Raw genomic sequence first — 15790 nt, 5'->3', positions numbered from 1 at the left:
CTGATCGGGCCTGCAGCTGACATTGCTGGGAGTGAAGTCTGTGACAAAAGGGATAAGAGATAAACAGCTGTAAAGGTCAGAGCTCCTGTTTACACAGAGCCAATCAAAAGATGAGGAGCTGAATCTCAGTTTTGTGCCCAGTATTTAAAAGCTCTCATGGGGTGGTCTTTAGTTTAGTTCACCCATCAGCTGTCCTCCCAGCATTAGTGTTGTTTGCTGGGTGCGGAGGTTTGGCTAAATTGAACACATAGCAGGCAAATGGGGGAATAATCAATGCCTGTTTTCTCACTATTGTCCAACCTGACGAAAACATGCTTAGTTCCCCCTCACTACAGTCACATGTACATCCCTGGTTAAGATTTAATGGTATTCTCCCAAAGAGCCCATCAACTACAGTGAAAAACGGTAAAGGAAAGGTGGTGTCATGGCTAATGCAACAAACTGACTAGGAGTCAGAAGATCTGGGTTCTATTCCTGGCTCTCTCTGGGATTGCCTGTGGGACTTTGTGCAAGTCACTTAACCTCAGGTGTCCCATCTGTAAAATGGGGCTAAGAATACTTCCCTGTAGCACAGGGGTGTTGTGTGGCCTCAACCATCTATGATCCTCAGATGGAAAGCACCTGCATAAGCTGAAAGTATCATTATTATTTTCTCACTTTTTAAGTCCTCTCTTCTGTAATAGTTTCTTTCCAGGGCTGGAACCACTGTCTTCCCAGATGGAGCCACAGTCCCCACCAAAAGCAGACAGCGCCCCATTATAAGAGAGCATGCAGCTGTGCTCATCCCTGGATAAAGGCATCAGTTTTATTCAGCACTGTCAAATGGGGACTAATTATACAGGGCAGGACACTGGGACCCCTGCAGCAAGTGTCCTGAAAAAGACCCCTCTCATTCAGCTGAATAAGGGGCCTTCAACCCTTTGCACTGATAAACCATTATCAGCCCCTCCCCATTCACAAACCCTCTCTGCTGTCCCATAGACCCTCCTCTATTGCAAGCAAAGTGAAGTCTTGGAATCGCAGAGCTGTTGCCATAGCAGCCGCCCCTCTCACCCCAACTCCCACCATTATGGAATTATCCCATTCTCAAGCGTCCTGTTGTGTCTATTAATACCAGACTCCCCCCCTTCACAATACCCCTTTCCACCCCTCCAAAATAATCACAGAACTCCAAAGAGTCAGTGTAAAAGACTAGGGGGTTCAGAGAGACTTTAATAAGCAGAACAAACACTGAAATATTCAAAAATATAACAGCAGCAGCAGCCGTGGTTCCCCCCTTCCAAGGCTTCAGCTGGAATGAAAACTGCCTTTCATTGCAAGTTTGCCATCTCCTCTCCTCTGTTGTGTGAGCTGATAATGCACTATCAGAGCTAGCAGGACTCTATATAGAGGGGCTCTCTCTTCCACCCTCACTAAGTCTGAAACGGTCTGCTCCTTCTGAATCATACGACGCTTCCCCTTGATTCGCTGGCGTCAGAAGGAGCTCCCAGAGACTTACTCTAGAAGGACTTTACCCTCCACCTGCAGGACTGCGCCGTCAAGAGGTAAGAGAACTGGCTTTGGCTAGTAGAATAACGGAGGCACTTTCCTGGTGGCTTTACGCTGTCGTAGCTGAGTCAGTGAGGGTGGTGGGAGATGTACAGAGCGGCTAATACACATAGTGTACGAGCTGTTAAACAAATAGAGTCTACAAAGAATTTCAATATAATCACTCTTGTCCCCTAAATTAGATTAGCTTTCCAAATGTCTCCATTTTCAGCCATTAGTACAGACAGGCATACACCACAAACATCACCCCATTACATTATTAATTTCCCAAGGGCAACAGAGTATTCTCCGATAGAGGGGAGTCAGCTCTGGAGGGAGTTTCATTCAGTGTTAAAAGATTTTCTGGGAAAGATGAAAGACCTTCCTGCTTGACAAAGTATTTCCACCATCATAAGCACTGATCATTTAAAACAAAACAGCTCATTCCCCAGGCAGAACCACCTTTAATCAAAAGAATGAGAGAAGAGCAGAAAACTGAAGTCCACCAGAGACCTCATCATGCACTTCTAGCTGGGAAGCACTTAGTGTAGCAAAAACCAAGCTAGCTTGATTTCTTATTTAGGATGAGCTAGAAAGTTTTGCTTATTCTTCATCAAGCCTTTTATTAACAAATAGGTAGAGCACCTGTTGAAACAGTAATATGGTTGTATAAACTATTATAACTATCCAAGAGAGTATCAATGTAGTGTGGGTGTGGGAGAGGGGGAGGGCCATAAAATATGGTTATATGCACACATTCTAAATGACTAACTACATCCCTGCTTACAAATCAGCTATGGGAAGCTTGGAATAATGGCTAACCCCAGAATAGAGCTCTATTCAGAAATCTGTAAATCACTAAATAGTCACACTACCCCAGCAGCGCAAGTCAAGTGGAATTCTGGGCTTGGGAACCAGACAATTAAAGAATTATTCTGCCTACAGATTCAGAACCTCTTGCATTGTAGAACAAACCCCGGATACTAAATCATTTTAAAAAGGAGATATGATTTCTAATTAGCTTCAAGCAAAAGCATTTGTACATGCTACAGTGACAAGTTTACTAGAGATTACAGAGTTATTCTACTGTGTACCACAATAGAGCAAAAATAAACAAAAAGCCTAATGCAAAATTTTGCACATTTATTTTGAATCAGTTTTAAAATAATAAAATAAAATAATAATAATAATGTGCTAAACCTTCTTCATGTGTTATTACCAAAGGCACAGAGTAAAGCCATCACTGGGTTTTCCACAGCTCTAGTGTTATTGTTCTATGAACACTTAAAGCCACACATTTTTGAAAGTAGCATTTCAATTCTCAAAGCCAGCACAGCAATTAATTCTAGTGATACATAAACTTCTCCTGAGCTACTCAGATGCCAAGGACACCTTCATTTTCATGTCAACAATCAACACTAATGGCTACAAAAATTAAAGTATGTTAAAATAGCACAAGTTAAAACTCTTGGAGGATCATTTGAGTTTAGAGGCTAACTGAAAGAGTTTTGTAAAAAGAGCCATTTATTTTCTCCACACCTTCTGACAAATTAAAAAAAGAAAGAAAGAGGCCCTCACAGATAACATATGTAACAGCAGCTTCCCCCCACAACGATACTGACTTTTGACAGACAAGTACATATGTGAGCTAGATCCATCAACATTTAATCAACTCCTGCAGCCCCAATCCCCAAGATGTTTCTCCTCCCTGTGACAACCCTACTGGACTTCTTGATATTCCTCACTCAACCCCCCGCAGTCCTGTGGTGCAATCCTGTCCCCACTGAAGTCAAAATAAGTTTTGCCATTGACTTCCACAGGGCTGGGATTTCATCATTGGTATCTTTACTATTCTGTGTCAGATACTGACAGAAAACTGAACTCAAACCCCAAAGATCATAGCTCAATGCACCACAGGAAGTCAGTTCTAACAGAATCTGATCACCACAGAGAATTTTAAGAACATGATAAAATGCATGTCACTCCAAGCCCCTTAATGTTGGGGCTGCAGATAGGGAGCAAACTGTTGCCCGGAGGAAGATTCTGCCAAAGAGCTGGCTTACGGCAAATAAAATCCCTGTCTGGACTGCAGGATGACCCGATGCCAGCCTTTTAGACTCACATCCCCCTGCTGTTTCATTTTTAACAGGGTGTTATAACTGAATATAAAACTAATGGCTAACCACAGTCTAATCTAATTCTTGCTATGAAGGATCATGCCTCCTTACACATTGTTTGTGGATGGAATTATTTAAATAAACGGAGTGGCAGAACAAGAAGTGTAAATTCAAAGAGTCACACAATGAGTATTAATGTGGATGTGCCCTGTCTTTCTATCAGCCATTAAATGGGTAGGTTTCCTCCTCCTTTAGTGTAAAATAGAAAAAATAAGAAAAAATCCTTCCAATAAGGATAACACATCTTTTAGCTTCCAATACCACTTTCATTTAGGGACTAAACTCACAAGGTTTTTTCCAAAGACACTTAGACCCAGAGTTTCAAAGAGACAAGTAACAGCAGCAAAGATGCGCACACTCCACAAACACTGTCTTTGCATGTGCACACCTAGGAAGCATGTACACAAAAAGAGGCAAGTCTCATAAGAACGGTCATACTGGGTCAAACCAAAGCTCCATCTAGCCCAGTATCCGGTCTTCCGACAGTGGCCAATGCCAGGTGCCCCAGAGGGAACAAACAGAACAGGTGATCCATCAAGTGATCCATCCCTGTAGCCCATTCCCAGCTTCTGGCAAACAGAGGCTAGAACATCATCCCTGCCCATCCTGGCTAATCGCCATTGATGGACCTGTCCTCCATGAATTTATCTAGTTCTTTTTTGAACTCTGTTATAGTCTTGGCCTTCACAACATCCTCTAGCAAAAAGAGTTTCACAGGTTGACTGTGTGTTGTGTGAAGAAATACTTCCTTTTGTTTTAAACCTACTGCCTATTAATTTCATTTGGTGACCCCTAGTTCTTGTATTATGAAAAGGAGTAAATAATGCTTCCTTATTTATTTTCTCTACACCAGTCATGATTTTATAGATCTCAATCATATCCCCCCGCAGTTGTCTCTTTTCCAAGCTGAAAAGTCCCAGTCTTATTAATCTCTCCTCATACGAAAGCTGTTCCATACTCCTGATAATTTTTGTTGCTCTTTTCTGAACCTTTTCCAATTCCAGTACATCTTTTTTAAGATGGGGCGACCACATCTGCACGCAGTATTCAAGATATGGGTGTACCATGGATTTATATAGAGGCAATATGATATTTTCTGTCTTATTATCTATCCCTTTCTTAATGATGCCCAACATTCTGTTCCCTTTTTTGACTGCCACTGCACATTGAGTGGATGTTTTCAGAGAACTATCCACAATGACTCCAAGATCCCTTTCTTGAGTGGTAACAGCTAAGACCTCCTGAGGTCCCTTCCAACCCTGGTATTCTATGATTCTATGAAATTTAGATCCCATCATTTTATATGTATAGTTGGGATTATATTTTCCAATGTGCATTACTTTGCATTTATAAAAAGTCTCCATTTTGCACATGTAAATGTGCATGCCCACTGTTACAGAATGTGCGGTGCTTTGAAAAACGTGGCCCATGGAACAGTGTTCCGCTCAAGCACTGATGCAGGCTGCCCTCATACTCTCATTTTTATTCTTTCAGTAATAAACAGGAACAAGCACACAGCTGGTTGGAACACAAAGGACACTGCATTCCTAAATCTCCAAGCTTCACAGCTCAGCTACACAGCATTTCAACACAGAGAAAGAGGGACCCACTGTGGCCAGATAGGTGAATTTCTATTTCTTAATTCTATCCATTCTCACTTCTGTTGATCTTCATCCTTCTTATCTGTCAACCAGCTTGGCAGTGGAAGGTTTCAGAGTGGAAGTCGTGTTAGTCTGTATCAGCAAAAAGAACAAGGAGTACTTGTGGCACCTTAGGGACTAACAAATGTATCTGAGCATAAGCTTTCGTAGGCTAAAGCCCACTTCATCAGATGCATGTAGTGGAAAATACAGTAGGAACACACACACACACACACACACACACACACACACACACAGAGAACATGAAAAAATGGGGGTTGCCATACCAACTCTAATGAGATGAATCAATTAAGGTGGGCTATTATCAGCAGGAGAAAAAAAACTTTTGTAGAGATAAGCAGGATGGCCCATTTCAAACAGTTGACAAGAAGGTGTGAGTAACAGTAGAGGGAAAATTACCACGGGGAAATAGTTTTTAGTTTGTGTAATGACTCATCCACTCCCAGTCTTTATTCAAGCCTAATTTAATGGTGTCCAGTTTGCAAATTAATTCCAGTTCTGCAGTTTCTCATTGGAGTCTGTTTTTGAACTTTATTTGTTGAATAATTGCGACTTTTAGGTCTGTAATTGAGTGTCCAGGGAGGCTGAAGTGTTCTCCGACAGCTTTTGAATGTTATAATTCTTGATGTCTGATTTGTGTCCATTTATTCTTTTGTGTAGAGACTGTCCGGTCTGGCCAATGTACATGGCAGAGGGGCATTGCTGGCACATGATGGCATATATCACATTGGTAGATGTGCAGGTGAACGAGCCTCTGATAGTGTGGCTGACGTGATTAGGTCTGATGATAGTGTCCCTTGAATAGACATGTGGACAGAACTGGCAACGGGCTTTGTTGCAAGGATAGGTTCCTGGGTTAGTGTTTTTGTTGTGTGGTTGCTGGTGAGTATTTGCTTCAGGTTGGAGGGCTGTTGATTAGTCTCAGAGTTGGTATGGCAACCCCCATCTTTTCATGTTCTCTGTGCAGGTGTGTATATATCTCTTCCTACTGTATTTTCCACTGCATGCATCTGATGAAGCGGGCTTTAACCCACAAAAGTTTATGCTCAAATAAACTTGTTAGTCTCTGAGGTGCCACAAATACTCCTCGTTCTCTTGGAAGTGGAAGAAGTCTGGTTCAGAGTACACCCACTTCTAGCCACCTATCTGAAAGACAGGTGTTTTCTTGGGATTCTGTTTCCAGTGTCTGTGTTACTGGAATTATTCCTCACCAGAAATTTCATCTCTTAAATGTTTCTGAGCAATAATCATAGTTCTGAGGGAAGATAGGGCATTACACTCTGCTGCAGTCACTCGACTACTGCTGTATAATTTCAGGATGCAGCGAGGTTTTTGCCAGAGGCATCTTTGATAGCATCAGCAACCATCTGAATGGTTTGTTAACTAGGGAAAGGGGGAACTGGCTGATCAGAAAGGAGGAAACATCTATTTTCATATCTTCATTAACAGCGTTGATGTGAAAGTCAAGAGTGTGAAAGCTTCGCACAGATAGGGGTTGGCTGGACAAAAGCCAGACTTCTACACCAAAAAGACATTCTCCTTTACTTGTGCGATCATTACTTAAGAAAACACTCTTCTTTTCCAGATACTTTTCAGACCCAGTTCCACTTCACACTGCCTCTCTTGTCTCCAATACATCCAAGATCACTCCTGCTCCCCTTCTGGGCTTCCTTCCCTGACTAGTATTTCCTCCATCTATCCCAGCACCCTCTCCCTCCTATTTCTTCAGCTTCCTTTACTGCTTCCCCTTATACAAATATACTGTAGCATCCTGTACTACTCATAGGTGCCGACTTCTGCTCGCGCCGGTGAGTCCTCAATGCCCCTCTGCCCCCAGCCCTGTTCTGACTCCACCCCTGCCCCGCCCCCATTCCAACCCCTTCCCCAAAGTCCCCGCTCCAACTCTGCCTCCTCCCTGCCCCTATTCTGACTCCTTCCCCAAATCCCGGCCCCAGCCCCGCTTCTTCCCCGCCTCTTCCCCTGAGGGCGCCACGTTCCCGCTCCTCCCCCCTCTGTCCTGCAGCTTGCTACGCCACCAAACAGCTGGAGATAGGAGGTAGGCAGAGGAGCGGGGACGCGGTGCGCTCACGTGCGGAGGCAGAGCGGAGGTGAGGTGGAGTGGGGGTGGGGAGGAGAGTTTGGCTGCTGGTGGATGCAGAGCACCCACTAATTTTTCCCCGTGGGTGCTCCAGCCCTGGAGTACCCATGGAGTCAGCTCCTATGGTACTACTGGTCAAATACCACAACAGTATCAATGCAATGGCATTAAACACTCCCAGAATCTGGACAGTTATGACAGAATACTAGAGCCTTTTATTTTTAAATAAAAGGAAGAAAACCAGATACTTGATCCCCATTTTAAGCAAACAAGTAGGAATAATCAAGTTTTGCATAAGTCCTCAACTAGCTAAGTACACGAGTTTAATGTGGTTTTGGTAAAAATGTGGCAGGTGCGAATAGGTTCCCCTATCAAAGAAAAACCTACAGGGGTTGATGCCATGATCCCTGGGATTGGTGGGGAGGAAGAAAAGTCCCAAAAGTTTTCTCTCAGTTTCCAACAGATCATTTGATTGCGCACGTGGGTTAGCATGCAGGTGGTTTGAACACAGATTTTTGGGATCTTCCAGACTCCAAGGCTGTCTACACAGAGCCCCTGTACTTCCATGGTGCCCCTTAGTCTCAAGTGAATCTCCCCCATAACCCAGTTAATACAGCAGCAGGTGAGTCATGCTGACATTCACTTTGTCCCTTTGCTGGCTGCTGCCCTGTATGTCCCAAATTACATTAGCCTACATTTTCAAGAGTAACTAGTGATCTTTGAGGTGTCAACTTGGGCTCACAAGGAGTTTCGATGTAGGGGATCAGGGCATCAACCCCTGCAGGTTTTCCTTTGGTAGGGGAACCCTTCCACTGCCTTCGCTGTGTCCCAGTGAAGCACACTCAGAGGGCCCCATGGACAAGGGGATGGTGCTGCAGACACATCTGATGACCCAACCCTCCCCACATCCCTCTGACAGTGGGAGATGTACAACAGACTCAACTCCATGCACAGATGTAGTTGAGGGAGGGATCCAGCTCACGGGTTTTGTCATAGTTTCATTTTATAGACTGGGGACAGGTGAGGGGAATAATACAAAAGACTCAAAGCCAGAGTAAGAGTTACAGATTTGAATTCAAGATCTGTTGCATATCATAGAAAAGCTCTGGCTAAATGTCCACGAAAGTCTGGTCATTTTGCACTGCTGCTGTGGGCAACAGTGAGAGTGACAAGAATAAGGTCAATTTCACTATGGTGCTGGTTAAGAAAGCTACAGGGTCAGTTGCAGCAGATATAGTTACTGGAACTTTCAAGGAAGAGGAACATGCAGCGACTGAAAAAGGAGCAGAGTAGCAGAGAAATTCCCCTGGTAATAGCCAAGCAGCTGGGGAAGTCCAGTGCTTCTTCCTAAAGCAAGTCAATAGTGTCTCACTGTCTGAATCACTTGAAGCAGAAGCCACTGCACTGTTTGGAAAAACTTTCTTCTGAATCCCAGCTCAGTAACAAAACCAACTCTGAATTTTCTGGTTAAAAAAATAACTAAAATAAATAAATAAAATAATTTCTGGCACCTGTTCCCAGACCTAGAGACATTTCTACCAGAGATGGATATATGAACTCTCCTCTCCCCATTCTCTCCAGCAATAAGCCAGATACTCTCAGAGGGTTTTTTTTAAAAACAGAGGATACCTGTGTCTCCAGTAAAGTTTCTGTATAAGGAGCTGTGACTGTGGTCCCAGGGCTGCCATTCTGAGATTGCTCAATTAGGGTAAATTGCAAAGAAGGGCGGACAATCTCCAAAACTGGTGGTCACTCCAATACTTAGATCCACCAAGCCAACAACAAAACAGCTTCTATAATACCTTACTGGTTACCCAGAAGCCAAAAACACAGTTCCCTTAAAGCAACCCAGCCTTGGGCTCTCTCTCAGACAGCCAAGTCAAATATGATGAGGATTACTGAAAATCTTGTTCATCATATAAAAAGTTCTACAAGTCCCAAAGGATCGGACACATTACCTCCAAGGTCAATGAATATTTCAGATCTTACCCAAATACGCGCTTACAGCCAATTATTATTAAGTAAACTAAGATTTATTAAAAAAAAGAAAAGAGAGTGTATTGGTTAAAAGATCATTATTCATACAGGTATGAATAGAGTTCTTAGGTCAGTTTTATAGTACAGATGGTGAGCTTAGAGTTGCAAAGCATCCTTTCCAGAATCACTTCATTAGGTTATAGTCCAATGTCCACATCCAATAACAGGGCTATCCAGAATGGCACTGGAGACCACAGTCTTGCGATTCAAACTTCCCAACAAAGCTTAAGCAGATCTGAGGTCCCAAGAGTTTTTATAGAGATTTTTGCAACCTCTTGACAGCACACAGTCCTTGGATGAACAATAGGCTTTTGAAGTAACTTTCTATTTCCTAAGCAAATAAAATCGTCCTACTGTATTTTCCACTGCATGGATCTGATGAAGTGGGCTGTAGCCCATGAAAGCTTATGCTCAAATAAATTTGTTAGTCTCTAAGGTGCCACAAGTACTCCTGTTCTTTTTACGGATACAGACTAACACGGCTGCTACTCTGAAACCTAAGCATTACCAGTAATTAATTATTAATTAATCTATTAAGCAGCTCATAGACAATTTACTACAAACTTCAAAGACAAGTATAGGTTTCAGAGTAGCAGCCGTGTTAGTCTGTACCCAGAAAAAGAAAAGGAGTACTTGTGGCACCTTAGAGAGACTAACAAATTTATTTGAGCATAAGCTTTCGTGAGCTACAGCTCACTTCATTGGATGCATGCAGCAGAAAATAGAGTGGGGAGATTTTATATACACAGAGAACATGAAACAATGGGTGTTACCACACACACTGTAAAGAGAGTGATCAGGTAAGGTGAGCTATTACCGAGGGGCGGGGGGCGGGAGGGGGGACAAGGGAAGGAAAAGAAACCAAAAAACAAAAACCTTTTGTAGTGATAATCAAGGTGGGCCATTTCCAGCAGTTGACAAGAACGTGTGAGGAACTGTAGTGGGGGGGAATAAACATGGCAAAATAGTTTTACTTTGTGTAATGACACATCCACTCCCAATCTTTATTCAAGCCTAAGTTAATTGTGTCCAGTTTGCAAACTAATTCCAATCAGCAGTCTCTCGTTGGAGTCTGTTTTTGAAGTTTTTTTGTTGAAGAATTGCCACTTTTAGGTCTGTAATCGAGTGACCAAAGAGACTGAAGTGTTCTCCGAAAGGTTTTTGAATGTTATAATTCTTGACGTCTGATTTGTGTCCATTTATTCTTGTGTGTAGAGACTGTCCGGTTTGGCCAATGTACATGGCAGAGGGGCATTGCTGGCGCATGATGGCATATATCACATTGGTAGATGTGCAGGTGAACGAGCCTCTGATAGTGTGGCTGATGTGATTAGGCCCTGTGATGGTGTCCCCTGAATAGATATGTGGATAGGGTTGGAAACGGGCTTTGTTGCCAACTGAAGTATAGACAATGAAATTACTACACCCAAGTTTCATTTAAATGTTAATATTCCCTTTTGATCTCTGAATCAAAAGACAGGATTCATCTGTTTACATGGTTAACATCTAACAAGGTATAAGTAAACACATACAACTAGTATACTACCTCTAATTCTCTAACAATACAGATTTGCATTTCAAAGCTCTATGTTAGCTATTGCTAAGGAACAGCCCTAATTACCATTTATATACTTCTCTAATATGTCTTCAAAGGTTCAATTTGGATAATTTAGTCTGCAAGATGCTTAACCCTTTCTGGCCCTATGTCACAGGAGCTCTTTAAAACCTAGGACAAATATTACCAATATTTTGGCACCAGGCCAAAAAATCAGTCACTCTTGAGTGTATAGTGCCTATTTCCACTTTTCTGTTAACCTGGGATGTGGGTATTTATCACTTACTAAGTCTCAGAACATCTTGGAGATAAATTTACAGCTAGCTGATTGCATTACAATAATTTTCTTCAACAGACAGGAAAGGTCTGGAAAACTCAATTGAGAGGGAGGGGTTTATAATTTTAAAGTAGGTCAGACTCTGAGTTTATAAAAATTGGGCAGTGTCCTTTTAAGTACTTCTCTCAGCAAGCAAGAGACATGTTGACTGATTTCTAGACTGCCTCACCATTACCAAGGTTCTTTGTAAGATCGGTTTTCTTAATTTTTTTAGGTCCCTGGTTGGTGCCCCAGAGCTGTAGTGAGGAATGAATGGTCCAGCAGATCCCTCAAGCCTACTCCTCAACTCCTCCCTGGAAACTTCAGAACAATGTGGCAAAGAGACCCATACAGAGAACATCCTTTTTGCCACATTTTATCTCCTGGATTTCATCCTGGCTTTTGTTGGCAATACCCTGGCTCTTTGGCTCTTCATCCGGGATCAAAAGTCAGGCACTCCAGCCAATATTTTCCTGATGCATCTTGCTGTGGCCGACCTGTTTTTTGTGCTGGTTCTACCCACCCGGCTGGTATATCACTTTTCTGGCAATCACTGGCCATTTGGCGAGATCCCATGCAGACTCATTGGCTTCCTTTTCTATCTCAACATGTATGCCAGTATCTACTTCCTTATGTGCATCAGCGTTGACCGCTTCCTAGCCATCGTGCACCCTGTGAAGTCCATCAAACTCCGCAGGTCACTCTACGCCCACTTGGCATGTGCCTTTCTTTGGGTTATAGTTGCTGTCGCAATGGCACCTCTGTTGGTCAGTGTGCAGACAGCCGAGATGAACAACACGACTGTCTGCCTACAGCTCTACAGAGAGAAGGCATCACGCCATGCTCTCGTGTCGTTGGCAGTGGCATTCACCTTTCCATTTGTTACTACAGTGACCTGCTACTTATTGATTATCCATAGCCTGAGGAGTGGCAACAGAATTGAGAAGCACCTGAAGGAAAAAGCCATCAAGATGATCATCGTTGTCCTAATGATCTTTCTGGTCTGCTTTGTACCCTATCACATCAATCGCTACATTTACATTCTCCACTATGATGGCACCAAGACTTCCTGTGAAACCCAGCGAGTCCTGGCACTCAGTAACCGCATCACTTCCTGCCTCACCAGCCTGAATGGCGCCCTTGACCCAGTGATGTATTTCTTTGTGGCTGAGAAGTTCCGTGAGGCCTTGTGCAGCTTGTTTTGTGGCAAAAGAGCTGCAATGATGCCTCCAAGTTATGAGGGGAAGACAAATGAGAGCTCACTAAGTGCTAAATCTGAATTGTGAGCAAGTGATCATATTTGCTGTCACTTCTGGGCACAACACAGCCAAGAGACTCTCTAGAGAGTAAAGGCAAGTGACCCCAAAGACAAAGATGTTATTCCCAGAGTCAGTATCATTCTTGCAATATCAAGGAGGAGAGTTCAGTTATTCTATGCAGCTACAACCAGCAAGAGCTCATCTCTGCCAGCAGACAGATTCTAATCTCAGTAAATCACAAGACATCTGAACATGAATGCAACAGCAGCAGCATCTGTTGCCCAATCCTGAAGCTGGGGCCTGAATATTTAGGGATGGAGGAAGGAAACAAGAATTTAATTAAATCATGATTTCTTCTTCTAAGAGTTTTATACTCAAGGCTCGTTCAAGCAAACGTTGGCCACCCTGAGAAACAGAACAACTAGAATTCAAGGACTAAGATTCAATGGGTGATTGCTCCCTGCCCAAAACACACACCGTCCCCTGAAATCCTATGTTGTGCCAGCCCAAGAGATTCAGTCCTGGAGTATCAGAGGAGAATAGTAGTGTCTCTAGATCTATTGTGAATGTTTGTAGAGAGTTGGGGAGATACAGTATGCGTGCTAAAGAGGGGAAAGGGGAAACCTGTGGCTGGAATAAATGGGAGACATCCTGATTCTCCAGGGATGTCAAGTTATTGTTGCCACAGACCTCTTGTCTATGCCCAGGATGTGGGCATGAGCAGTAAACATAATGCTAATATTTCAACCTGTCCTTGGGTTTGTGGGCCAAGGCCCCAGCAGCTGTCTTCAGTTACAGGCAGCATTTTCTGAACTAGCCTTGGGGTGTAGTCCTGTTTGAATGATCAGTCACCTTAATAATCTCAGGCTAAAATAAAAGGGAATGGAAAGAAGTTTCATGAAAATCAGTAAAGGGAATATCTTCCATTGGTTTATAAATGGTGAACCCTAAAACTCTGAATCCCTGTAAATATATTAGCCAAGAAGATGAAAAGTAGATGTGCTGAAAGTGTGAAACCCAGCCTGCTTGGGAAAAGCTCTTTAGAGTGTTTTATAATTATTTACATTCTGAAAAACATTTCATTTGCTACACAGGATCACTAACCTAGTTTAGCTAAACTACCCTCACTGATAAATGCTGCACCCAATGGAACACATCTGGGTATCAAGACAAGAAGGGGAGGTAGGAGAAATCCCATGGTATAAAAGGAGAAGAGCAGAAGATTCCATTATGTCCACTAGGAACCTTGCTAAGCCAATCATATTTGCCTCTGAAGTGCTTAGATATGGCAGTGATGAGCACTATACCAAGCCATATGATAGATCAATCTTATTTACATATTCTACCCATGTCACTGGGAAGGAGCTCTCTACGTCTCCAAGAGTTTAGATCCTAAATTATGAAATCAACAGCTTTTTATCTTGGTTAAGTTCTGGAATCCTGACTGCTTTCCCAGCCGGTACCCAGCACTGCTCAAAGGCACTGGACAATCAGAGACACAAGCCAAGAAGCCAAAAGGAAAATCCATTAACCGTAATTTTGGAAGCCTAGAGACTGGTGTTATATGGAGGATTACTTGAAAGGGAACTAATTATGGGAGGTTCCCTGGTGGACAGGGTGAAGCAAATAATCCTCTTTCCTTTTTCCATGTTGATCATGTCAGCGGGTAGGAACATCAACTCAATGACTCTCCCAACCCCTGCTGGACAGAGGTATAACAGTCTGAAGTTAATCCACTATGCTTCAGAATTCAAAACTATCTGCCAAACTGTCTGTCTCTCTTCTTACTGGGATGTGCTTTTGTACAAGTTTCCTGTCCTGTTTGTATTAGTTTTGCCATTCGTTTTTTTAAAACAAAAAACTTTTTGGACTTGTTTATACCTGTTATACATATATAAAATAAATAGTTTCAAAGGACCAGTGAAGAGATGGTCTTTATATTAACAGAGGCTCCCCCTCAGTCTCTCATTATGCCCAGGGTTCTCATTCAATCAGCGAATAGCCTGCGCAGAGACATCCCCCTTCATCTCTCACATGCAGGCCAGCATCACGACTGGAATCCTTTCCCTCTCCAGCCAGCCTCCTGCCCATTCGCCCAACTCTATCCACAGTCTATTGGCATTCTGCCTTCAGGCCCCTCCTCTACCCATATTTTGTTGGATAGTCAGTGTCCTGTCTATCGCCCTTTCTCTACTCATCTCTCACTTTCCAACCACTCAGTCCTACTCCGGCCACTTTGTTTTGTTTTACTGTGCTGAACCTCCTGCTCCCACATCCACAATATACCGGGCAAAGCCCCTGTGGCTCTGCTCTCTCTTACCTGCCAGCATTTTTTACGAAGCCTAGGTCGGCAAGTGCCACATCACAGAGCTCACAACGGAAGCATTCTGGGTGCCAATTATTATTCATTGCCTTGATCACACGTCCAATAATGAACTCACCTTGGAAAGAAAAACACAACTCTTAGATGCAAACAGAACCAAATTTCAGCAAAAATCTCTCCCGCACATCCACCACCATTCCTTTTCAATGCCACAAGGCTCAGTATATTCTGACTTGCTGAAAATACCACTTCCTCCCAGAAGAGTACCAGAAGCACACCTTCATTCCTAACCACTGCCAGAGTAATTCTCTATTCCTGTCCAGAGAGCCTGATGCTTAGGATGACCCCAGGGTTAAAATTTTCATCCCCAGTGATCCTTTGCCCCATGACTTCTACGCAGGGAAGAGAAGAGACTAAATAGTTTTGCACATGGAGATCTTACCGCATTGCCCACAGCAGGGTGCAAACAGCATCTGGAAATCATGCTCACAATACTTTCGACCCTCAAACTGTTAACGAAACAAAGGAGAGAAAATCCTTAGTGAATCACAAACTGTTCACTGTAAAAATTCAGACTCTATTATTAGAGTTTGCAGTGGCAAACTTGTAAAGGTTGAGCAAGTGTTTCCATTTCCAACCCATTCTTCAGTTGCTTGTCATTGCCTTGAAAAAAAATCTTTCACTTTCCATACTTTTTCTCAACCCTATGGAGAATTTTCTTGGACAATGTAGCCAAATTAATGTGGGCAAAGATGCAGGGGAAAACCAAAACCCACACAAAACTCCACTGTTCCTGTAATTAGCTTTTCTTGTCATTTTCTTCTGGGTTTTCATACC

The 15790-nt window shown here is 43.0% G+C and overlaps 2 protein-coding genes across 5 annotated transcripts in view; one reads left to right on the top strand and one right to left on the bottom strand.

Annotated features, from left to right (window-relative positions):
- Positions 1-15790, bottom strand: part of LIMS2 (LIM zinc finger domain containing 2) — a 57174-nt gene that overhangs the window by 12375 nt on the left and 29009 nt on the right. The window contains exons 4-5 of one of the 2 annotated variants that reach the window (XM_077826216.1): positions 15396-15462; positions 14951-15071 (exon numbers count right to left, since the gene is read on the bottom strand). In XM_077826216.1, coding sequence (XP_077682342.1) covers positions 14951-15071; positions 15396-15462 — 188 coding nt within the window. The remainder of the gene's footprint in view (positions 1-14950; positions 15072-15395; positions 15463-15790) is intronic. The other variant, XM_077826218.1, reaches the window with a different exon arrangement.
- GPR17 (G protein-coupled receptor 17) lies at positions 1425-14534 on the top strand. 3 transcript variants are annotated; one of them, XM_077827066.1, is made up of 3 exons: positions 1427-1544; positions 5199-5327; positions 11607-14534. In XM_077827066.1, exon 3 carries the CDS (start codon positions 11641-11643, stop codon positions 12655-12657), a length of 1017 nt encoding a protein of 338 aa, XP_077683192.1. In that variant the 5' UTR covers positions 1427-1544; positions 5199-5327; positions 11607-11640; the 3' UTR covers positions 12658-14534. The 3 variants fall into 3 exon arrangements, with proteins under 3 accessions (XP_077683195.1, XP_077683192.1, XP_077683194.1); XM_077827069.1 differs by lacking the exon at positions 5199-5327 and having other exon boundaries at positions 1425-1544; XM_077827068.1 differs by lacking the exons at positions 1427-1544; positions 5199-5327 and adding an exon at positions 7410-7473.

The sequence above is a fragment of the Eretmochelys imbricata genome, chromosome 9, assembly GCF_965152235.1.
Source record: "Eretmochelys imbricata isolate rEreImb1 chromosome 9, rEreImb1.hap1, whole genome shotgun sequence".
NCBI lineage: Eukaryota > Metazoa > Chordata > Testudines > Cheloniidae > Eretmochelys > Eretmochelys imbricata.
Note: the sequence above shows the minus strand (reverse complement) of the source record. Positions and strands in the feature narration are given on the sequence as shown.